Below are 26,050 nucleotides of genomic sequence, written 5' to 3'. Positions count from 1 at the left end.
CAGAGTGAAGGGAGATGTTGACCCCACCGACCGGGGGCGGGGCTAGCCGCAGCCGTGGAGTGACACCAGCCTTGCCAGCCCTATTACAAACAAGGAAATAGCTGCATAGGTGAGGCGGGATATTCCATCTGCCTTTGTCTGAATAAATTATCTAAAACTTCACCTGAATGGAATATAAGGTATGGACTAAAGATCAGAGCGACACATACACAGTTACACAAATACACATAGCTGACACAGTGAGAATAGCATGAAGGATTCAGATCAGCTGTTCCATTTACAGCTGTAGGTGAGTTAGATTTAGCACATTCATGTGTAGAGTGGTTGACTAAAGACCCCTGCTGTGAGTTTAAACCTCCTTAGTTCAAATACAGTTAGATAGTACAGAAATGATAGAAGAACAGGTTGGCATTCTAATTTATCCATTACACACTCGCCCTCCCGACGGAGTAGTGTGGCGCTGTCCTATATAACAACTCAACAACACTCACCGCAGACAGACAGACTGACAAGACAGACAGACAAAAGAGAGGGAGAAAAAGAAAAGAAAGAAAGATAAAGACAGATAAAAACAAAAACGGAACAAAAAAAAACAACTAAAAACTTGGTCAGCATGTAGTTTCTTAAAACTAGGCAGGAAGGAAAGGAGTGATGAAAGGATAGAATGTAGGGGTGGGTGGTGGGGGTATTTATCCAACAAACATCCAGGTTGTAGTTGCTAAAGAAGTCTACTTGTCTTCCAGTTTTTTTGATTCAAGTTTTACTCCTTTATTTTAAAATCTCATGTCCATTCCGTCCATCTATCCTGCCTCCTCCCCCCCTCTCACATATTTATATAAAGACATTTAATAAAGAAGAACAGATGGGAACTTTTTTCTTATTTATTCAAATGGTAACAAAAGAAAAAAATACAAATGGTAAAGCAATCACAATTATGTACAGTCCATTATTTATAACAATGCAATGTGTTTCATCAGTGACCTATGAAGTGGTGCATACAAGACAACTGCCCAGATATAAATAAGTAGGCCTATGCCAATTTAAAAGTTGTCATGAAGTAATCTTTTCATTGTAACATCAGTTTCTTGTTTCTTAAGTGTATTTCTTATGTGGGCTTGCTTAAATGTTGTTTAAACCAGTGGTTCATGTCTAGGATTATCAAACCTAACAATGTGATAATCTGGTGTACCAAACCTTTCTCAGTTGATCCTATAAGGTAATGTTTTAATGTAGAATCCATTTCTGCTTGATTTTTGAATTGTGCATATTTAATTAGCTTATTTGACAACATTAGCAATTTGAAACCCTGAACACATGAAACTAGTATTTTTTATAATATTTTGTATTCATGATAGAACCTTAACAGTGAGTTACAAAGTGCTTTGCATCAATGAAAGAGTTGAAATTGTACAGTTTTAAGCATTAAATACACAGTCAGTGCATCTATTAATTAAAAGCTAGTGTGCAAACAAATTTTCGAAGATAAACACATTTCACATCCATAACATGCACAGGCAGATCATGTCTACTGTTGGACACTAGATGGCGTCAAAACAGCAGTTGTTCAGGCCAAGGACCCCATAGCTTTTGATTGATTGAATATTTTATTAGACATAAATATAAAAACAGCACGAGTACAGTCAAACGCTTTGTCTAAAAGGATAACACCAAAAAAGTCCTTGCGGCCTTGTTTCCATTGGGGTCCTAGTAAGCTGAGAGAGATGAAGCAGGGGCCCCAATCACATAATATACTTTGTATTGTGTTGTATATTCAACTTTTTCATAGATTTTATAAATGGCTTCATATAGACTTGTTTAAGAGCACTAAATTAATGTTTGTTTGTTTATACATACTAGGGTTCAAGTGGTTAATTGATTTCGACTTCATACTCAACACTGCACTTCCTTGGGTCCTCAACAACACACTGCTACACACTGATTTAACGTATGGTTCTAGAGAGACAGACACACTGTACATACATAAAAAGATGACTGTAACTTTATAGAAATCTAGCTGAAAAATGATTTGTTAAAGTTCTATAAAAATGACATGGAATTGGATTGAAAATAATGATAGCATTTTGCCTGACACTGTTTGTTTCTCTGTGCATAAATCTAGTTCCCTTTTCCAGAAGAAAAGGGAACAAAACATTTCCCGTTTCCTGGATGGGGGAAGTACAGAGTCAATTCTGATTTCTGTGATATTCATTCATGTAGATATGAGGTATAAGTAAGTAAGCCTTGCCGAGCCATGTGGCCCATTGGGCTCCTGTTTCTGTGTGAGGCAGCTTGACGTACAATACACCGGACATGACGCTAGTATGTCCCAGGGACTTACACCCAATCCAACCCTATCTATAATGAGTGCCAAGCAGGGAGGCATTGGGTCTTTGGTATGACCCGGACGGGGGATCGAACCCCAACTTCCCAATCTCAGGGCGGACACTCTGACCCAGTGGTTCTCAAACTTTATCTCAAGGACCCCTAGGGGAGAACCAATGCTCGAACCACAAAGCTATGAGATATGAGATATGAGATATGAGTACAATCAAATACTTGACTTTGGATGGTACAGTGAAGTATATAAAATGTCTAGTGACTCGAATTTGGTAAATCTACTTTTATTTTTCACTTTACATGATGTCATTTGTTAAGCACAATTCAACAAGGCACTTCAATGTACTTTACATAAAGCATTAAGCAAAAGGAAAACATTATAACAAGGAGACTGGAGTTCAGTAAAAAGGATGGAACATAAACACCTATTTCTCTCTTCCACAATATTTTCAGGCGTGCTTTATTCATTAAAAGGATTATTCCTCAGCTCAAACAGCTTCTGTGCCACCGTAACCAGTCTCTCCCTGTACTCCAGTTTCTCGTGGTTCAGCTCTGGAACTCCTCTGAAGCCGTAGATGGCGCCCCAACAGGCAGCAGCGATCACAGCTGTGGAGTCGCTGTCTCCACCGTGGAAGAACCCATGATCGGCCAGCTTCTCCCATGAGTCACCAGCGCATAGGAGAGCATCATAAGCTATCATGGGGGCATCGGGACCACAGGCACCGGGAGTGCTACGGAAAGCAATTTCCCTGTAAAATTCTTCCCTTTCCTTCACGCCATAGCATTCTGGAAAGCGTGCTTTTTCGACTTTCCCATCCAGGATTCCTCTCTTTGTCAGGTAGTTCTCCCAAGATTCCTTAAAGTAGGCCCTATAACATGGATCAGTGAATGCTGAATTTATTACTCTACCACTGACATTTAAATAAACTATCTGCTATCAATAGTACTGCTTTGACATTGAACAACACACTATATATACACACGCACACACACACACACACACACACACACACACACACACACATACATATACATATATACATATATTTATACATACAAATACACATATATTTATACACACATATACATTCTTTGGAGGTACCGAGCCAAGGGTTTTACGATTCTGTCACTATCGGGACATAACTCGGACTTAGCAATGGTCGGCACAGCGACTCGCTCGCCTAAGCTCGCTCGGCGGAGCCTCCGTCGGTGAAAACGAGTGCACCTTTTTCAATCTGACTGCTTTTCCATCTATCTATCTATCTATCTTCACACTCACCATTCCTGGACGTTCTCTTCTACACAGTCGCCTGCCTCTCTGATGTACTCCTTGGCTTTCTCCAGGACCTCCATGAGGCCGTGGCCCCAGGCCTCCACAGGCGGGCTGCCCCTGACGGCGTAAGCCGTGAACAGTGCTGCAGCTAAGGCCCCCAGGTACCCGTTGGGGTGGTGGTGGGTAAGACGCCCGCTCTCAATACTCACTGCTACCAGGTGACGCTCCTGCTCTGGGTCAGGGAAGCGCAGGCCGATACACATGGCGCGCATGGCCGCCCCACAGCCCTTAGCCCTGGGGTTGAAGGGCATCTTGTAGTTGTAGTCTCCTCTCTTCATTCTGTCCTCGAGAACACGACAGGAAGACTTGCAGGTGTTCCCTGGAGAAGGGAGGAGATCAAAAATACATTTTATTTCAAGATTAAATACACAATTTCTGTCACATGCTATTGCTATGATCTTGATTGATGTTAGATTTGTGAAGACGGGACTAGTCTCTAAAGTGCCGGTCACACAGACATTGTCAAAGTAAAATAATTAATTTGCATAATTTGCATGTTCCTGTGTAACTTAAAGGGATAGTTCACCCCAAAAATTTCTTTATTTCTAACGATTAGTCACCCCATGGAGACTTGAATTCATGCATTTTCTTTTTGGAGACACAAAGGAGACTCTTTGTATCTCCTACCAGAACCGCTGCCGGTCATCAAATTATTGGCTTAGGAATGCGACAAAAACAAAAAAATATCCATGAATTCAAGTCTCCATGGGGTGACTAATCGATAGAAAAAAAAGTCAATTTGGGGGTGAACTATCCCTTTAAGCAATACAATCAATTACTCCACCTGGTGTGAGGTGCAAGTAAAGGAAGTAAACATAGTTATACAAACTACTCCTGCCTCATGACTAAATGCAAACCATACTGCACTTCCTTTCTGTTTCAACTTGTATTTATGTATGCATGTATATAGAGTATATATATAGAGGGTATATTATGGGGTAATATTATGTGAGTTAAAATGATAGCTTACAGTAGCTTCGTCCCCACTGCTGCTCCTCCCACTCCCTCCGAGGTCATAACAGTCAAAGCAGTGTCATTAGTTGACGCCACAAGTTTGCATATAAAAGTTCACCAAAGTTGAACTCTAAGCGTTCACCCTTCATGGTGAATTTACTTAGTCTGATCGCTATGATTCCATTCAAATGAATTGAACTGAATTGAAGTGAAATATCACTTGTCATACATGCTGTCGTGATCAGGACTTGAAGGTCTATTTGGTTCCATTTGCACACTTTCAGAGTTAAATTATCAGTGACACATGGTAACACAATGTTGCCATGCCGTGACAGATTTAACACACACAAAAACCTTCAAATTAAAGTAATGTATAGATAGATACCTGGTGCACGTCCGTCCATGTCCTTCATACTTTCTACGTATTTTTCCACCAATTCCCGACACAGGTCCGGCAGGGTTGTCTTATCCTTGCCCCCGACCTCAATCAGCGCCTCCGCGGTGGCCAAGTGCATGATGGTATCATCGCTGAGCGGAAAGTCCTTGACATCCAGCTCAGCCAAACCACCTTTCTCTTTTACTTGCCGATGAATAGACTCCCCATCCCACTCAAACTCCCAGTAGCTGTTGTTGTAGCCCAGGGCATCACCTGCACCGCTCAGAACCATGCTGGCCTCATACCTCTCCTTCAAGGGGATTTCAGTAGACATTATGACTCCTTAACTGAGGACATAAGAAAAGGGCAACATTTCATTTTGAATTATATTATATTTTAAATTGGCTTCATTTTAATTCTTTCAGATCTTTTATGACAAAGAAAAGGCACAGTGGCACAGGGATTGGCAGGTTTTTCAGCATTAACCCATTAAGACCTGAGGCGATTCTTAAAAAAAAATGTAAATCTTAACCGTTTTTTAAAAGAAATCTAAAAAAAATGTTTTCAAGATTTTTCCAAAAATAGCAGATCTACAAGCTCATAGCGCGGCACTCGGTGCCGCGCTATGAGCTTGTATATCTGCTATTTTTGAATAGCCAAAGACATCTAAAGTGACACAGTAGCGTTCCAGGTATCAATGGGTCAAAGCGATGTTGAACTGAGGTAGAACCTTGGGTTGTGTTCAACCATCATTGCAGTGCTCTGTGGTCGAGGAACTGGAATCAGTGATTTCTATGACAAATATATTGTTTATTCTTTTCTTTTTTTAAAAGGGGGCTATAATTTGGAAATATGACAATACCCTCGGGCCGACTGCATCTGGATCATAATAAAGTCACATACAAATGCATTTGCATTTCGACAATTGAATTTAACTTAGCAGTGTATTGTTAATAGTCTTGACAGCAGTGTAGTCAATTATAAATCACTAATCTGCACTGTGAACAAAAAAACATTCAACCTTTTTCCAGACTTATTTCTACTCTAATACTGCTGATTCATCTTGCCTTATTGCCTATTTCCTCAGCCTATCAGAACATAATCATTTCTGCCGTAGTCAAAAAGCTGATTTAAAACGACTTTCTGCCTAAGTCATTTTGGAATGTAACAAGCATTCTGATTGGCTTAGGACATAGGCAATAAGGCACAATGATGCAGTAGTGTTAGGAGAGTATGTACAATTATCTAGCCAGTCACACAAGCAATGCAACTAATTAGATCTCCCCTGGTAAAGAGTATGTAAGCAACCGAGTTAGCGGACACAACTCAGATCTGTGTCTTTGATGGTTCTATTATACTAACACACAATACAAACACACATTAAAGGGATAATTCACCCCCAAAATGACTTTTTTTCCCATCAATTACACACCCTATGGAGATTTTTCTGTTTTTGTTGCATTCCTAAGCCTATAATTTGATGACCAGCGGAAAGATGCTAATGTGTCCAGTTGGAGACTTAAAGTTGACAATTTGAGTCTCTACCGGAGCTACCGTCGGTCTTCAAATTATTGGCTTATAAGAATGTGACAAAAACAGAAACAAATCTCCATGAATTCAAGTCTCCATGGGGTGTGTATTCGATAGAAAAAAAGTCATTTTGGGGGTGAATTATCCCTTTAACAGAACTAGGCCAGTAGCCAAATCAAGCTACAACCAGGGTCAATAGGTTAGACACCCAGAAAAGGAAACAAACAACAACGACAAATTACTGACATGGAATATACACACAATACTATAAAACATATCAGAAATATATACATTTATCGTCGTGTAAACACGCTCTCAGTTCTTACCGTCAGTCTCTCGGAACTTGCAATGGAAAATGGGGAACACAGCAATAACACCCTGGTAACTAGTAATGCTGATGCATGCAGAACACTTCGTCCTGTTCAGTGAGCATCCACTCTATTTATATGGGTTTGGTCTACCCATGTTGGTCTACCCATCTGTTGATTAAGAATCAATAATTGTGGAAACACAGGCTTTAGCACTGTTCTTAAACAGTATCCACTGTACCCCAGCTCCTTATCTGACCTAATCAATCAACACTCTCTGTCTCACTCATTTGACTCATGTGCAAAGTCACAACACCACAGGTCAGAGCTGTGGCCTTTACAATCTGTATATATAATAATAATAATAATAATATAATAACTTCAGTTTATAACTCCAAATAAGCAGTATTGACCTATAAGCATGAGTCAACTCCTAGAACTCAGCCTATCACTTCGGTATAAAATCCTAAATAATCAGGAAATACACACATAATAAATAATCACAATAACAATTTCAGGTGCTTGAAAGCCCTGGATAATTCTACAGTAGGCAAACATGTCAATTTGACCAAAAAATTGTTAGGCAATTATGCTATGAGGCTAACAATATAAAGGGCAACATGAGTGGCTCTCCTTATTTACATAATCCTTGGCTGTGGGTTAGGCCTTCGCAAAGTCTAACCTCGCGTCACCACACCTAAGGTGAGCTTTTGTAAATAAATCTATGATAATAGCCATCTTTGATGAATCTTGATCCAAGGTTACCTCCGCCTCAGCAAGCCTTGTTATCAATAAATTATATTACATACATTTCATGTACATTCATGTACAGCATTGGTTCTCAACCTGTGGGTCGCCACATGATTTTCTTTTCTTCTTTTTTTGGGGAGGGGGTCCCCAGATAACAGCGACAAATGACAGCAAAGTGACAATTTAAGGACTTTTAAGACCTTTTTAATACCTAAAAAAAGAATGAAATGAAACTAGAAAAAAGTGCTCCTCGAAAGACAGGTCTTCGCCAGGTCAGGTAGGTTAGCGTGGGCCAGTAATGTTCGGAATTCGCCAATCAGGTTTGAATTTGAAAAATGGGACAGATCGGACGGATCGTCTTGATCACTTGACTAAAGAGATAATATGTACCGAGATACCAAAACGTGTTAGTGTGGGTACAATTCCAAACTAAGTGCAGCATTGTCTCTGGGTACATTTCACACAATGAACAGTTCACACAGATGTCTTTCTTGAACTTAAGAAGATAATGACTTGTAGGATAATACCTATGCAGGATTTTAAACAAAACCTCCCTCACTTTATTGGTAAGAAGATATTTACATGGAAGATTCCAAATAACTTTCCGGTTCAAGCTATCAACAAATCTGGACTAATAGGATACTACATAAGGTGTAGCCTACTAGTAATAATATTTTTCTGGAATAAATCAGGCGACAGGCAGACACTACCCACTGGAGTTTCCACAGGGTCAAGTAATGGTGTGTCATCTGATCTTACTGTCCCTTTTAAGGGCCATCACAATTCCAGAAGGAATATATCATCCATAACCGTTGCATACTCCTTTGGGGTAACATCTGCCAAAAGTACTAAGAAACCCAGAGTAACTTAACAGTACCCCATTACCATCAAGTAACTGATTCACACAGGTAATATTATTGTTAAACCAGTTATTATAAAATAAAGAGCTGTTTTTAAACACAATGCACCTATTATTCCAGATGTAGCATTTATGGGGGAAACATTTTGTTTATATATCAAAGACCATGCCAACAACATTTGTCTATGAAATTCTGACAGATGAGGGAAGTTTATCTATTTCATAGTCACACAAAAGCACAAATTTAAGGCCTCCAATCTTAGATAAGAGATAGTTAGGTATAAAGTTCCAAATCAAAGTAGGATTACTAAAGGAGCATTTCACCCCTGGAAGAACTTACAGTCACTCAATGTTAATAATATTTGTAGTAGATAACAGTAGCAAAAGTAAAAAATGTGCACCCTATGGCCAGAAGAATTATGAAGTCTGTGTGTTTGACTAGGGTTTGACTGGACTGCTGCATTACTACAATGACCATAATGCTTTGGTGCACTGCCCCTCCTTGAGGGGAGGAGAGTCTGCTTGGGGGTGTGATCTATAACAACAACAACAAGCATGCTTTCCAGTGTTCTGCAGTGTTGCCATGTCTGCTTATTATAAGCGGCTGGTTTCTAAAATGTAGTTGATATTTGGACTTGTTTCCAAATGTTTTGATTGTTGTTTAAACCAGTGGTTCTCAAACATGTTCATGTACTTTTCCACGGACCCTCATCTGTGCACTGCGCGCCAACATATTTGCCAGGGAGACCCTACCAAAAATGTGTTGTTAAACTGTTTAAAACAAATTCCACATTTGGCACTTTTTTCCCCTCAAGATTTTTTTGAAAATAGCAGATCTACAAGCTCACAATGCGTCACATCGTTACGCGTTGTAAGCTTGTAGATCGGCAATTTTCAAATAGCCCATGTCTAGGTTTAAAGTGCTCTTGGCCTATGTATTTTCTTTTGGGCTTGTTTTCATAGACCTGGTTGCTTATTTCTCTCACAGGATCTGGCAACACTGAATGTTGAATACTTCATGAATGATATTTTCCGACTTTTTTGTCTACCTTTGGATCACAAAATACGATATCGAAGCCATGTTCTTTCTTGGACCATGTGAAATCTGCCTCTTGTTGAACCAGTACAGTTGGACCAGTACCCATTGCAGCTATATCTACCAGGATGTAAACAGTCCCATCATCACCGTGTCTCTGTTGCGCCAGCAAGGTGAAACTATCAGTCTTTGCTGCTGTTGTATTGTTCTGTATTGATTTGATTGTATCTTTTAGCAAACTAAATATATGTATAAATTAGCATAGTAACACTAAACGTGTACGTGTCTATGTGCGCATCATATTTTTTCAACATTCCATCCCACCATGTAGAAAGTCCGGTGCTGGTGACGTGACGTCCATCTTCTACTTGGGAGTCGGGACATCCATGGAGATGCGGCATAGTCAACAATATAATAAGGATAAGGATAATTCCTTTTAACAGGACGTTCATGAAAGTCCTTGCGGGCTTGTTTCCAATGAGGGCCTGTGAGCAATAAGGGGTTAAGAGTCTTGCTCAGGGACAAATTTCATTTCATCGACACATATGCTGGCGTGACCTGGAATCGTACCTGGGGCAACCAGGGCGGGCTCACTAACCACTCAGCTATGGCCGTCCCTCAATAATAAAGCAAAACGTTTCATACTCATGTCATGTGTGTGTGACTCCTTATTTCTGAGAGCATAATGTTTCACTGTCATTTCCAGTTATATTCTTTGGACTAAACTTAGAGAAAACATGAAAACATGACGTGCATGGTGCATTACTTTAGAATAGATGACATAATGTTCAAATACTCTTGTCATATAGCCTAAGTCATGTAATTATGTACCATTCTGCCAAATGAAAGACCATCTCCTATCATGAAACAGTTCAAAAGAACCCTTATAGAATTGGGGTTCACATTTTGTCATTATGAATGCTTATACAATGTAGAATGTACCGTGATCAATGAGTAGAGCAAGCAGGGTGTAAATGTAATCGTTTTATTTAGAAAAAGAATATGGTTGTATCTCATAAGGCGAGTCCCAGGGGTCTTCATCAGCAGAACGTTACTCCATTTCCGCAGGCAGGCGAAACAACATTCTGTCCTGTTGAAAAGAACACATTAGATTACACTTGTAGATTAAATAGATATCATCCGACGTGAAGCCTAATTTATACTAATATTGCATGCAAGCCGCAAATAGCAGACCTACAAGCTCACAAAGTGTCGAGTCAGACGCGTTGTGAGCTTGTAGATCTGCTATTTTCGGGACCCGGCGACGTAGCCCTGAAATATGACTGTCATGGGGGAACTTCAACCTGGTGTTTGCACTTTCTACATGTACAATCCGTACATCTACATAAACGTTCGGATTTCAAATATAAAGTGCTTATCCCATGACCACGGATGTTACAATTTGAATCGGGTGGGTCTAAGTACCAGTATCTTCCGTATTGTTTAATAAAAAAGCATTTTAATCCGATCAGTGGCCATTTATTATGCGACCCTTATGCGATCGGTTGGGAGGTTTATGAGAAAATGGCCACCGATCGGATTAAAATGCTTTTATTTAAACAATACGGAAGATACGGGTACTTGCACCCACCCGATTCAAATTGTAACATCCGTGGCCATGGCATAAGCACTTTATATTTGAAATCTGACAAGAGACAAAGCATAAATTTGGCTTGTCACACAAGTGGTTTAGCTTTGCATTTGGCTAGCTATGGAACGACAATGTAAACAACAATGCTCTGCGTGCATGCGTCTATCAGAAGTCAACTACACATCGTATACTAGTAGGCCTACTACCCTAACTTTATTAATCTCTAACATTAAAGCAATCAAGTACAATTACACGTTGGATTATTATGTCAAGTTGGCATAACGTTTACACAATCATTGGCACAATCATTACTTACTCTATAAAGTAATTAATCCAAGCTGTGTCCAGCATGATTTCAGCATACAGCCTGTTGAATTTCTCTGCGGTGGAGCTGCTCTTCTGTGTTTTATGGTTCAAATAAATATCTGTTGTGTTAGTATTCCTCCCACGGAGTGTTTACCGACGCCATTGTACAACTGAGCAGGGAGAAAGAAGGCTGATCCCACTCTTTGGGAGACAACCCTTGGGGTGTGTGTGGGGTTGGTCTCACTGACGGTGCGTTTTAACAGTGGGCGATCAGCGGGCGATCAGGATAGTATTTTCCGGAAGTGCATTATATGTCTATGAGAGCCGGCGACTACTGGCGATAGGGCGAAGTGGGCGGGGGGGCGATGAAAGATGGATTTTCTTTATCTTTTGGACGATGTCGCCGGCGATCGCCCGAGAGTCGCCCGCTGTTAAAACGTACTGTGAGACACCATGTAGTGCGGACATAAGATGAGAACCTACGGAAAACGTCATTTGACGCTATGGGGATCGTCTTATGGATCAAAAATCTAAAAACACAGATACAACACCATAAAAAAAATAAAATAATTCATAAAAATAGGGGTTTTATGCAAAATCGGCGAAATCGGCCTTTAAGGAACTGCTTAATCCAATTAACTTTAATGGTATTATCAAGAGTAGTAAAATCACGAAAATTAAGCCCACCAGTATCATAAGTATTCATAACAACAGTGTCAGTGTGAGTTCTTCACATAATGAGTCCTATTCTACCATATCAAATTGAATAGTCATTTGTTTATTGTACTTATCTGCTTGTTTTGTAATAATAATCTAAATCTACAAAGTAACCACTGTAAGTCAACGTCACATGAAGGTGTCTTTTATTTGAAAACAAGGTACATTTACAGGATACTATGTGTATAAAAAAGGAACCTCATCAGGCTCAAAGAGGAGTAAAATGGTCTCTGCCCATCCATATTATAATGTGATCATTAACAGGTCAGGCAACTGGTGACTTGAGCCATCATCATCATCAGGATTCGGTTATATTTGCATTGAATGAAAGCACTGCATAATAATATAATGGCCTATGCATTTTAGCCATGTGAAAGAATGCGGTTCTATTTGCATATAATCATTTTATGTAGAAAGACTATGTATTTTATTTGAAAACATGTACAGGTTACTATGTACATAAAAAGGGAACAGATAATGTATCTACAGAGCATAACCTCATGTCTGCTTTTACTATGCAGAAGGGTACTATTAAAAATAGTTTCAGACGCTCAGACAACTTTGTCAAGGATTGTCATGTCCTGCCCACTCCTGGTTTATGCTAGCCTGATTATCAGCCTGTTTGGAACCAGGCTAGGTGTATGCATCAGAGTGATGGGTACCCTACCATTTAATATATGGTACTTGTTGCGTATAGTGCCTATAACTCTCTCTACATGGATCCTGAGGTGTGACTTAGGCCCTCATTGGAAACATAAAAGTCCGCAAGGACTTTTATGAACGGACCTGTTAGACAAAGTATTTTAAATGTAACTGTGCTGTTCTACATTTTTTGCCTAATAAAATATTCAATCAATCAATGACAACCAAGCCATGCATCGTCTCTTTGTTACGTCGGGAGACCTGGCTGGCTTCCATTTGGGAATGCGGTGAAAAGTTAGTCCGTTGTCCATTTTAGCCCCTTTATTCTCAACTCGTCGATGGTGAGAAGCCGTGGAACAGTTTTCATACAACAATTCATTCCCATTTTGGCGAAACACTGCTGAAAGAGCACCAACTAGCAGGCTACTATTAGCGAACCTCAGAGTGAAGGGAGATGTTGACCCCACCGACCGGGGGCGGGGCTAGCCGCAGCCGTGGAGTGACACCAGCCTTGCCAGCCCTATTACAAACAAGGAAATAGCTGCATAGGTGAGGCGGGATATTCCATCTGCCTTTGTCTGAATAAATTATCTAAAACTTCACCTGAATGGAATATAAGGTATGGACTAAAGATCAGAGCGACACATACACAGTTACACAAATACACATAGCTGACACAGTGAGAATAGCATGAAGGATTCAGATCAGCTGTTCCATTTACAGCTGTAGGTGAGTTAGATTTAGCACATTCATGTGTAGAGTGGTTGACTAAAGACCCCTGCTGTGAGTTTAAACCTCCTTAGTTCAAATACAGTTAGATAGTACAGAAATGATAGAAGAACAGGTTGGCATTCTAATTTATCCATTACACACTCGCCCTCCCGACGGAGTAGTGTGGCGCTGTCCTATATAACAACTCAACAACACTCACCGCAGACAGACAGACTGACAAGACAGACAGACAAAAGAGAGGGAGAAAAAGAAAAGAAAGAAAGATAAAGACAGATAAAAACAAAAACGGAACAAAAAAAAACAACTAAAAACTTGGTCAGCATGTAGTTTCTTAAAACTAGGCAGGAAGGAAAGGAGTGATGAAAGGATAGAATGTAGGGGTGGGTGGTGGGGGTATTTATCCAACAAACATCCAGGTTGTAGTTGCTAAAGAAGTCTACTTGTCTTCCAGTTTTTTTGATTCAAGTTTTACTCCTTTATTTTAAAATCTCATGTCCATTCCGTCCATCTATCCTGCCTCCTCCCCCCCTCTCACATATTTATATAAAGACATTTAATAAAGAAGAACAGATGGGAACTTTTTTCTTATTTATTCAAATGGTAACAAAAGAAAAAAATACAAATGGTAAAGCAATCACAATTATGTACAGTCCATTATTTATAACAATGCAATGTGTTTCATCAGTGACCTATGAAGTGGTGCATACAAGACAACTGCCCAGATATAAATAAGTAGGCCTATGCCAATTTAAAAGTTGTCATGAAGTAATCTTTTCATTGTAACATCAGTTTCTTGTTTCTTAAGTGTATTTCTTATGTGGGCTTGCTTAAATGTTGTTTAAACCAGTGGTTCATGTCTAGGATTATCAAACCTAACAATGTGATAATCTGGTGTACCAAACCTTTCTCAGTTGATCCTATAAGGTAATGTTTTAATGTAGAATCCATTTCTGCTTGATTTTTGAATTGTGCATATTTAATTAGCTTATTTGACAACATTAGCAATTTGAAACCCTGAACACATGAAACTAGTATTTTTTATAATATTTTGTATTCATGATAGAACCTTAACAGTGAGTTACAAAGTGCTTTGCATCAATGAAAGAGTTGAAATTGTACAGTTTTAAGCATTAAATACACAGTCAGTGCATCTATTAATTAAAAGCTAGTGTGCAAACAAATTTTCGAAGATAAACACATTTCACATCCATAACATGCACAGGCAGATCATGTCTACTGTTGGACACTAGATGGCGTCAAAACAGCAGTTGTTCAGGCCAAGGACCCCATAGCTTTTGATTGATTGAATATTTTATTAGACATAAATATAAAAACAGCACGAGTACAGTCAAACGCTTTGTCTAAAAGGATAACACCAAAAAAGTCCTTGCGGCCTTGTTTCCATTGGGGTCCTAGTAAGCTGAGAGAGATGAAGCAGGGGCCCCAATCACATAATATACTTTGTATTGTGTTGTATATTCAACTTTTTCATAGATTTTATAAATGGCTTCATATAGACTTGTTTAAGAGCACTAAATTAATGTTTGTTTGTTTATACATACTAGGGTTCAAGTGGTTAATTGATTTCGACTTCATACTCAACACTGCACTTCCTTGGGTCCTCAACAACACACTGCTACACACTGATTTAACGTATGGTTCTAGAGAGACAGACACACTGTACATACATAAAAAGATGACTGTAACTTTATAGAAATCTAGCTGAAAAATGATTTGTTAAAGTTCTATAAAAATGACATGGAATTGGATTGAAAATAATGATAGCATTTTGCCTGACACTGTTTGTTTCTCTGTGCATAAATCTAGTTCCCTTTTCCAGAAGAAAAGGGAACAAAACATTTCCCGTTTCCTGGATGGGGGAAGTACAGAGTCAATTCTGATTTCTGTGATATTCATTCATGTAGATATGAGGTATAAGTAAGTAAGCCTTGCCGAGCCATGTGGCCCATTGGGCTCCTGTTTCTGTGTGAGGCAGCTTGACGTACAATACACCGGACATGACGCTAGTATGTCCCAGGGACTTACACCCAATCCAACCCTATCTATAATGAGTGCCAAGCAGGGAGGCATTGGGTCTTTGGTATGACCCGGACGGGGGATCGAACCCCAACTTCCCAATCTCAGGGCGGACACTCTGACCCAGTGGTTCTCAAACTTTATCTCAAGGACCCCTAGGGGAGAACCAATGCTCGAACCACAAAGCTATGAGATATGAGATATGAGATATGAGTACAATCAAATACTTGACTTTGGATGGTACAGTGAAGTATATAAAATGTCTAGTGACTCGAATTTGGTAAATCTACTTTTATTTTTCACTTTACATGATGTCATTTGTTAAGCACAATTCAACAAGGCACTTCAATGTACTTTACATAAAGCATTAAGCAAAAGGAAAACATTATAACAAGGAGACTGGAGTTCAGTAAAAAGGATGGAACATAAACACCTATTTCTCTCTTCCACAATATTTTCAGGCGTGCTTTATTCATTAAAAGGATTATTCCTCAGCTCAAACAGCTTCTGTGCCACCGTAACCAGTCTCTCCCTGTACTCCAGTTTCTCGTGGTTCAGCTCTGGAACTCCTCTGAAGCCGTAGATGGCGCCCCAACAGGCAGCAGCGATCACAGCTGTGGAGTCGCTGTCTCCACCGTGGAAGAACCCATGATCGGCCAGCTTCTCCCATGAGTCACCAGCGCATAGGAGAGCATCATAAGCTATCATGGGGGCATCGGGACCACAGGCACCGGGAGTGCTACGGAAAGCAATTTCCCTGTAAAATTCTTCCCTTTCCTTCACGCCATAGCATTCTGGAAAGCGTGCTTTTTCGACTTTCCCATCCAGGATTCCTCTCTTTGTCAGGTAGTTCTCCCAAGATTCCTTAAAGTAGGCCCTATAACATGGATCAGTGAATGCTGAATTTATTACTCTACCACTGACATTTAAATAAACTATCTGCTATCAATAGTACTGCTTTGACATTGAACAACACACTATATATATATACACACACGCACACACACACACACACACACACACACACACACACACACATACATATACATATATACATATATTTATACATACAAATACACATATATTTATACACACATATACATTCTTTGGAGGTACCGAGCCAAGGGTTTTACGATTCTGTCACTATCGGGACATAACTCGGACTTAGCAATGGTCGGCACAGCGACTCGCTCGCCTAAGCTCGCTCGGCGGAGCCTCCGTCGGTGAAAACGAGTGCACCTTTTTCAATCTGACTGCTTTTCCATCTATCTATCTATCTATCTTCACACTCACCATTCCTGGACGTTCTCTTCTACACAGTCGCCTGCCTCTCTGATGTACTCCTTGGCTTTCTCCAGGACCTCCATGAGGCCGTGGCCCCAGGCCTCCACAGGCGGGCTGCCCCTGACGGCGTAAGCCGTGAACAGTGCTGCAGCTAAGGCCCCCAGGTACCCGTTGGGGTGGTGGTGGGTAAGACGCCCGCTCTCAATACTCACTGCTACCAGGTGACGCTCCTGCTCTGGGTCAGGGAAGCGCAGGCCGATACACATGGCGCGCATGGCCGCCCCACAGCCCTTAGCCCTGGGGTTGAAGGGCATCTTGTAGTTGTAGTCTCCTCTCTTCATTCTGTCCTCGAGAACACGACAGGAAGACTTGCAGGTGTTCCCTGGAGAAGGGAGGAGATCAAAAATACATTTTATTTCAAGATTAAATACACAATTTCTGTCACATGCTATTGCTATGATCTTGATTGATGTTAGATTTGTGAAGACGGGACTAGTCTCTAAAGTGCCGGTCACACAGACATTGTCAAAGTAAAATAATTAATTTGCATAATTTGCATGTTCCTGTGTAACTTAAAGGGATAGTTCACCCCAAAAATGTCTTTATTTCTAACGATTAGTCACCCCATGGAGACTTGAATTCATGCATTTTCTTTTTGGAGACACAAAGGAGACTCTTTGTATCTCCTACCAGAACCGCTGCCGGTCATCAAATTATTGGCTTAGGAATGCGACAAAAACAAAAAAATATCCATGAATTCAAGTCTCCATGGGGTGACTAATCGATAGAAAAAAAAGTCAATTTGGGGGTGAACTATCCCTTTAAGCAATACAATCAATTACTCCACCTGGTGTGAGGTGCAAGTAAAGGAAGTAAACATAGTTATACAAACTACTCCTGCCTCATGACTAAATGCAAACCATACTGCACTTCCTTTCTGTTTCAACTTGTATTTATGTATGCATGTATATAGAGTATATATATAGAGGGTATATTATGGGGTAATATTATGTGAGTTAAAATGATAGCTTACAGTAGCTTCGTCCCCACTGCTGCTCCTCCCACTCCCTCCGAGGTCATAACAGTCAAAGCAGTGTCATTAGTTGACGCCACAAGTTTGCATATAAAAGTTCACCAAAGTTGAACTCTAAGCGTTCACCCTTCATGGTGAATTTACTTAGTCTGATCGCTATGATTCCATTCAAATGAATTGAACTGAATTGAAGTGAAATATCACTTGTCATACATGCTGTCGTGATCAGGACTTGAAGGTCTATTTGGTTCCATTTGCACACTTTCAGAGTTAAATTATCAGTGACACATGGTAACACAATGTTGCCATGCCGTGACAGATTTAACACACACAAAAACCTTCAAATTAAAGTAATGTATAGATAGATACCTGGTGCACGTCCGTCCATGTCCTTCATACTTTCTACGTATTTTTCCACCAATTCCCGACACAGGTCCGGCAGGGTTGTCTTATCCTTGCCCCCGACCTCAATCAGCGCCTCCGCGGTGGCCAAGTGCATGATGGTATCATCGCTGAGCAGAAAGTCCTTGACATCCAGCTCAGCCAAACCACCTTTCTCTTTTACTTGCCGATGAATAGACTCCCCATCCCACTCAAACTCCCAGTAGCTGTTGTTGTAGCCCAGGGCATCACCTGCACCGCTCAGAACCATGCTGGCCTCATACCTCTCCTTCAAGGGGATTTCAGTAGACATTATGACTCCTTAACTGAGGACATAAGAAAAGGGCAACATTTCATTTTGAATTATATTATATTTTAAATTGGCTTCATTTTAATTCTTTCAGATCTTTTATGACAAAGAAAAGGCACAGTGGCACAGGGATTGGCAGGTTTTTCAGCATTAACCCATTAAGACCTGAGGCGATTCTTAAAAAAAAATGTAAATCTTAACCGTTTTTTAAAAGAAATCTAAAAAAAATGTTTTCAAGATTTTTCCAAAAATAGCAGATCTACAAGCTCATAGCGCGGCACTCGGTGCCGCGCTATGAGCTTGTATATCTGCTATTTTTGAATAGCCAAAGACATCTAAAGTGACACAGTAGCGTTCCAGGTATCAATGGGTCAAAGCGATGTTGAACTGAGGTAGAACCTTGGGTTGTGTTCAACCATCATTGCAGTGCTCTGTGGTCGAGGAACTGGAATCAGTGATTTCTATGACAAATATATTGTTTATTCTTTTCTTTTTTTAAAAGGGGGCTATAATTTGGAAATATGACAATACCCTCGGGCCGACTGCATCTGGATCATAATAAAGTCACATACAAATGCATTTGCATTTCGACAATTGAATTTAACTTAGCAGTGTATTGTTAATAGTCTTGACAGCAGTGTAGTCAATTATAAATCACTAATCTGCACTGTGAACAAAAAAACATTCAACCTTTTTCCAGACTTATTTCTACTCTAATACTGCTGATTCATCTTGCCTTATTGCCTATTTCCTCAGCCTATCAGAACATAATCATTTCTGCCGTAGTCAAAAAGCTGATTTAAAACGACTTTCTGCCTAAGTCATTTTGGAATGTAACAAGCATTCTGATTGGCTTAGGACATAGGCAATAAGGCACAATGATGCAGTAGTGTTAGGAGAGTATGTACAATTATCTAGCCAGTCACACAAGCAATGCAACTAATTAGATCTCCCCTGGTAAAGAGTATGTAAGCAACCGAGTTAGCGGACACAACTCAGATCTGTGTCTTTGATGGTTCTATTATACTAACACACAATACAAACACACATTAAAGGGATAATTCACCCCCAAAATGACTTTTTTTCCCATCAATTACACACCCTATGGAGATTTTTCTGTTTTTGTTGCATTCCTAAGCCTATAATTTGATGACCAGCGGAAAGATGCTAATGTGTCCAGTTGGAGACTTAAAGTTGACAATTTGAGTCTCTACCGGAGCTACCGTCGGTCTTCAAATTATTGGCTTATAAGAATGTGACAAAAACAGAAACAAATCTCCATGAATTCAAGTCTCCATGGGGTGTGTATTCGATAGAAAAAAAGTCATTTTGGGGGTGAATTATCCCTTTAACAGAACTAGGCCAGTAGCCAAATCAAGCTACAACCAGGGTCAATAGGTTAGACACCCAGAAAAGGAAACAAACAACAACGACAAATTACTGACATGGAATATACACACAATACTATAAAACATATCAGAAATATATACATTTATCGTCGTGTAAACACGCTCTCAGTTCTTACCGTCAGTCTCTCGGAACTTGCAATGGAAAATGGGGAACACAGCAATAACACCCTGGTAACTAGTAATGCTGATGCATGCAGAACACTTCGTCCTGTTCAGTGAGCATCCACTCTATTTATATGGGTTTGGTCTACCCATGTTGGTCTACCCATCTGTTGATTAAGAATCAATAATTGTGGAAACACAGGCGTTAGCACTGTTCTTAAACAGTATCCACTGTACCCCAGCTCCTTATCTGACCTAATCAATCAACACTCTCTGTCTCACTCATTTGACTCATGTGCAAAGTCACAACACCACAGGTCAGAGCTGTGGCCTTTACAATCTGTATATATAATAATAATAATAATAATATAATAACTTCAGTTTATAACTCCAAATAAGCAGTATTGACCTATAAGCATGAGTCAACTCCTAGAACTCAGCCTATCACTTCGGTATAAAATCCTAAATAATCAGGAAATACACACATAATAAATAATCACAATAACAATTTCAGGTGCTTGAAAGCCCTGGATAATTCTACAGTAGGCAAACATGTCAATTTGACCAAAAAATTGTTAGGCAATTATGCTATGAGGCTAACAATATAAAGGGCAACATGAGTGGCTCTCCTTATTTACATAATCCTTGGCTGTGGGTTAGGCCTTCGCAAAGTCTAACCTCGCGTCACCACACCTAAGGTGAGCTTTTGTAAATAAATCTATGATAATAGCCATCTTTGATGAATCTTGATCCAAGGTTACCTCCGCCTCAGCAAGCCTTGTTATCAATAAATTATATTACATACATTTCATGTACATTCATGTACAGCATTGGTTCTCAACCTGTGGGTCGCCACGATTTTCTTTTCTTCTTTTTTTGGGGAGGGGGTCCCCAGATAACAGCGACAAATGACAGCAAAGTGACAATTTAAGGACTTTTAAGACCTTTTTAATACCTAAAAAAAGAATGAAATGAAACTAGAAAAAAGTGCTCCTCGAAAGACAGGTCTTCGCCAGGTCAGGTAGGTTAGCGTGGGCCAGTAATGTTCGGAATTCGCCAATCAGGTTTGAATTTGAAAAATGGGACAGATCGGACGGATCGTCTTGATCACTTGACTAAAGAGATAATATGTACTGATTTATGTAGGAGTAATATGCCAAGACACCAGGAGGCCAAAAATCGGCCTCCTGGTGGCGCTATAATAGGGCAATGTTGAAAGGGTGGCATTTGTTCCACAACATAGTGCAAACATACATTTCATGTGAGCACATCATGGTAAAGGCACACAATTGACAGGTGTGTTGTGGTTTGCGGGGGGGCAATTAATGGCACTTGTCGATTGTCATCATACCATATCTCAGTGAGCAATTTGGTGAAAATACAAAAGCCAAATTGAAAACAAAACTATTAGACTAATTAATATGAATGAATTTGCATTGGACGTAAGCAAAGTAGATAGCATGGTGTTTTATTCTCAATAAGAGTAATCTCCTGTCATGCACGCAAGAGAGCGAGAGAGAAAATGGGAGGACACTGGCTCTGGTCTATAGTGTTAGGACCAGTGGACCAGTATAGGCAACCAACTGGAGTTAAAAGACCTCTGAAAGTCTTATATCAAAGAAATGTGACTTACGTGCTGTCAGCATTTTGCATGTCGCCGTTGCCATTCACATGGGTGGCTGTTGCATGTGCAGTGCGTGCGCGCATGCCCATGTACAGTATGTATACTGTACCGTACCATTGCAATTAATTAACATGTTTCTGTTTGGGATGAACACAGCACTCTTTACATTATCTGGAATGCTTCTAGCAGTAAAGGCTTAATATCTTTAGTTTGAGACCCTTGAGGTAACGTGATCACCATCACATACTGCAGCTCATGGCTCTATGTGACTCTAATAAACAGTTTATTAATCTCAGCTTTGCATGTTTCTTTTAAAGTGGTTTTGCATCCTGAATGCGTACACGCACTAATGTTTGTAAACAAGAAACCTGATAATACTGTACATCTTCCATGTTGCCACAGAGAGTGAAAAACCGAGAAGGTAGAACAATAAAAATCCTCAAAGTTAATTTAACTCTGATTCTGCCACACTGTTGAAACTGAAAGCAGAGCCGCCTGGATGCAGTTGGCGTCTCTGAAACAGATATGTTCTATAAAAAAGTAAATATGAGACAAAAATAAATCAACAGACAGTGACTGCATCAATTGAAAGCTAGTGTGCAAAAATTATTTAAAGATAAAACACATTTCACATGCATAACATGCACAGGCATGTCAACTGTTGGACACTAGATGGCGTCAAAACAGCAGTTCTTCAGGCTAAGGACCCCTTAGCTGAGAGATATGAAGCAGGGACCCCTATCACATAATATATTTGTTATGGTGTTGTATATTCAACTTTTTCATAGATTTCATAGATGGCTTTATATGGACTTGTTTGACAGCACTAAATTAATGTGTGTTTGTTTATACATTATTTTATCTATTAATATGTTGGATTCATGTTAAAGTGTATTTTCAGACATTTAACCACTTAAACCACATATGGGCAACATATATAATGAATGCAATGTGAATGCGATGTGTTGACCTATGGAGTGGTGCATATCAGATAAGAGGAGATACAGCATTGACGTGGATTGTTTTGTGTAATCTTGTCATTGTAACCTCGTACAGAGTACACCAGAGTGATACAAAAAGAGAATTCTTGTTGTGAAAACAAAGACGTTATTCTAAAGTAGTCTGGCATGTCTACCAAATTCATGCAGTTTTAACTTTCAGCACTATGTTTCAAGTTTCAGTTGTACAATGTGTTCCTTCACTCATCAAGTCAGTATGGCTTTCTAGAAATAAATGTTGGCCACCCCTGACTTAAGCCCTATTATACCGTTGCTGTCGGCCAGAAATCTTGTATCTCCATGTTTCAACTTTTTATGTTTTTTCATAAATTAACACCCTACTTCACTCATGCCCCCCCCCCCTTGAAGTCAGTAGGCCTATGGCCCTCTGGAAATAAATGCTGCCCACCCCTGACTTAAACCCTCAATACTTACTGTACTTAGGCTCTGTACTTTGTCTGCTCTTTTTCCCCCTCTAAACCTTGTTGTCTTTGTCGAAATGCAAATAAATAGCCGATCGACAAGCTCACATGTTGCAAGGCTACGTGTTTTGAGCTTAGATCGGCTATTTTCGACGAATGTACCCCCAAAAATAGGGATGCTAGGGTTCAAGTGGTTAATTAATTTCTACTTCATACTCAACACTGCACTTCCTTGGGTCCTCAGCAATACAATGCTTGAGTCGATTTAATGTATGGTTCTAGAGAGACAGACACAGTGTACATGCATAAAAATATTTGTTAAAGCTCTATAAAAAATAACATGGAATTGGATTGAACTCCCTGGATGCCAATTCAGAACCTCTGCACCAAATTTTTCACATGGGCCTGTTATAGCGCCACCAGGAGGCCGATTTGTGCAAAACCCTTTCATGCAAATCGGTACACAGTATCTCTATAGTCATGTGATCAACACGGATCTGTCCAATTGTCCATATTCCATCCTCATTGGCTAAGGTTGGCTTCCAAAATTTGCAGGATTGGTCCGTTTTGAACAAAATGCCTCAAATCATGAACGCAGCTTGCGCTTTCCGTGCAATTTCACACGCAAATTCCCATTAGGCCGAGGAAGAAATGCCAGCCTTTTCACATTGGCCTGTTATAGCGCCACCAGCAGGTCTAATTTAGCAAAACACATTTTTGGAACAAAATGCCTCAAATCATGAATGCAAGGTCCGATTGCCGTGAAAGGCCTAAGAATAAATGGCACCTTTTTCACGTTGGCCTATTATAGTGCCACCAGGAGGCCACAATAACCTACCTAACCTGGCGGAGACCTGTGCTCCGAGGAGCACTTTTTCTAGTTTAGTAACTCATTTAGCTGGGGACCCCCTGGTACCCCCCAAGTACCCCTGGGCTCTAACCACAAGGCCACTGAGCTGGTAGATATGAATACAATCAAATACGTGACTTTGGATGGTGCAGTGAAGTATATCAAATGTCTAGTGACTCGAATTTGCTAAATCTACTTTAATTTTTTACTTTACATAATGTAATTTATAGAGCACATTTCAACAACTAAGGCACTTCAACGTACTTTACATAAAGCATTAAGCAAAACAAGGAGACTGGAGTTCAGTAAAAAAGAAACATAAACACCTATTTCTCTCTTAAACAATATTTTCAAGTATGCTTTATTCATCTTCATTAAAGGGCTTATTCCTCAGCTCAAACAGCTTCTCTGCCACCGTAACCAGTCTCTCCCTGTACTCCAGTTTGTTGTAGTTCAGCTCTGGAACTCCTCTGAAGCCGTAGATGGTGCCCCACCAGGCAGCAGCGATCACAGCTGTGGAGTCGCTGTCTCCACCGTGGAAGAACCCATGATCGGCCAGCTTCTCCCATGAGTCACCAGCGCATAGGAGAGCATCATAAGCGATCATGGGGGCATCATGACCACTGGCACCGCCAGTGCTCTGGAAAGCAATCTCCCTGTAAAATGTCTCCCTTTCCTTAACGCCATAGCATTCTGGAAAGCGTGCTTTTTCGTCTTTCCCATCCAGGATTCCTCTCTTTGTCAAGTAGTTCTCCCAAGATTTCTCAAAGTAGGCCCTATAACATGGATCAGTGAATGCTGAATTTATACTAGTGACGTTTAAATAAAACATCTGCTATTAATAACTCACAAATAAGTAGAAACAGAGTTTCCCGACATCCAAAATATGAATAAAAAACATAATGTATAGACGATGTCGGGCAGAAACCAAACAAATGTCCAAAATATTAACTTTTCAGGAAATGAAAAAGAAACATGTTTTAGAACGACACAATATTGCCTCATCAAAGTTGGTATGGTGACTTTATATATTGTCAGATACTTGAATGTGTCCTTATATTATAATACCTTTACCCCAATACAGCTCAAGTGGAGTTAGGAGGCTTTTGACCAGTGAATGTGGAGATACAGTAGTTGTTTTGTCCAAGTAAACAAAGTCAGACGGAAAATTGGAGCGAATTGGAATTGGAGTTAGGTGGTTTGACCGACAGTTTGAGGATCCAATGGAGTTAGGAGGTTTAGTCAGAAGCACCTTTTGATACTTTGCATTGGTTCAATATTTGTAAAACCCACACACAGACGTAAAGTGTGTTCAATAGCACTCATTTATTAAGAAAATTGAAAAAGTTGATTTCTGCCCGACCGACAATATAATAATTATTATTTTATTTTATTCTTCCCACTCACCAGTTCTTGAGGTTCTCTTCTACACAGTGGCCTGCCTCTCTGATGTACTCCATGGCTTTCTCCAGGACCTCCATGAGGCCGTGGCCCCAGGCCTCCACAGGCGGGCTGCCCCTGACGGCGTAAGCCGTGAACAGTGCTGCAGCTAAGGCCCCCAGGTACCCGGTGGGGTGGTGGTGGGTAAGACGCCCGCTCTCAATACTCACTGCTACCAGGTGACGCTCCTGCTCTGGGTCAGGGAAGCGCAGGCCGATGCACATGGCACGCATGGCCGCCCCACAGCCTCCACCCCTGGGGTTGAAGGGTATCTTGTAGTTGTAGTCTCCTCTCTTCATTCTGTCCTCGAGATCCTCACAGGAAGACATGCAGGTCACCCCTGGAGAAGGGAGGAGATCAAAAAGACATTTTCTTTCAAGATTAAATACACAATTGCTGTCACATGCTATTGCTATGATCTTGATTGATGTAAGATTTGTGAAGACGGGACTAGTCTCTAAAGTGCCGTCACAGAGACTTTGTCAAAGTAAAATAATTAATTAATTTGCATCATTTGCATGCGTAACTTAAGCAATACAATGAATTACTCCACCTGATGTGAGGTGTAGTAGTATGCTTGTGACAAAAGTAAGAGCAAAAGGAAGTAAACCTAGTTATACAAAATACTCATGACTAACTGCATTTATTTTCTGTTTCCATTTGTATTAATGTATGTATGTATGTATGTA

General features: G+C 40.2%; 3 protein-coding genes and 1 long non-coding RNA gene across 6 annotated transcripts in view; 1 reads left to right on the top strand and 3 right to left on the bottom strand.

Annotated features, from left to right (window-relative positions):
* Window positions 1–2,729: 2,729 nt before the first annotated feature.
* LOC308105802 (ADP-ribosylhydrolase ARH1-like) lies at window positions 2,730–5,334 on the bottom strand (the record flags this gene model as incomplete). Its single annotated transcript, XM_080456724.1, has 3 exons — window positions 2,730–3,206; window positions 3,617–3,989; window positions 5,010–5,334. The coding sequence occupies 3 exons, from the start codon at window positions 5,332–5,334 to the stop codon at window positions 2,798–2,800; spliced, it is 1,107 nt and encodes a 368-aa protein (XP_080312850.1). The 3' UTR covers window positions 2,730–2,797.
* A 5,120-nt stretch (window positions 5,335–10,454) lies between these two features.
* Window positions 10,455–11,641, bottom strand: LOC308073695. The gene is made up of 2 exons (XR_013932025.1): window positions 11,391–11,641; window positions 10,455–10,573 (listed from the first exon to the last, which is right to left on the bottom strand). It is a non-coding gene; the product is annotated as an uncharacterized lncRNA (long non-coding RNA).
* A 4,267-nt stretch (window positions 11,642–15,908) lies between these two features.
* Window positions 15,909–26,050, bottom strand: part of LOC308073691 (ADP-ribosylhydrolase ARH1-like) — a 63,335-nt gene continuing 53,193 nt past the window's right edge. For 2 of the 3 annotated variants that reach the window (XM_080412760.1, XM_080412761.1), the window contains exons 2-4: window positions 18,195–18,532; window positions 16,802–17,174; window positions 15,909–16,385 (exon numbers count right to left, since the gene is read on the bottom strand). In XM_080412760.1, the coding sequence (XP_080268886.1) occupies window positions 15,977–16,385; window positions 16,802–17,174; window positions 18,195–18,519 (1,107 nt within the window). In that variant the 5' untranslated portion in view covers window positions 18,520–18,532 and the 3' untranslated portion in view covers window positions 15,909–15,976. Of the gene's footprint in view, window positions 16,386–16,801; window positions 17,175–18,194; window positions 18,533–25,328; window positions 25,702–26,050 lie in introns of all 3 variants that reach the window. The other variant, XM_080412762.1, reaches the window with a different exon arrangement.
* Window positions 16,298–26,050, top strand: part of LOC308073692 (ADP-ribosylhydrolase ARH1-like) — a 63,335-nt gene continuing 53,582 nt past the window's right edge. Inside the window, exon 1 of the mRNA XM_080412763.1 lies at window positions 16,298–16,354. The gene's annotated coding sequence lies outside the window, so the exon portion shown is untranslated. The remainder of the gene's footprint in view (window positions 16,355–26,050) is intronic.

The sequence above is a fragment of the Gymnoscopelus braueri genome (assembly GCF_963280865.1).
Source record: "Gymnoscopelus braueri genome assembly, chromosome: 18".
NCBI classification, from domain to species: Eukaryota; Metazoa; Chordata; class Actinopteri; order Myctophiformes; family Myctophidae; genus Gymnoscopelus; species Gymnoscopelus braueri.
This window is presented reverse-complemented; position numbering and strand designations above follow the sequence as displayed.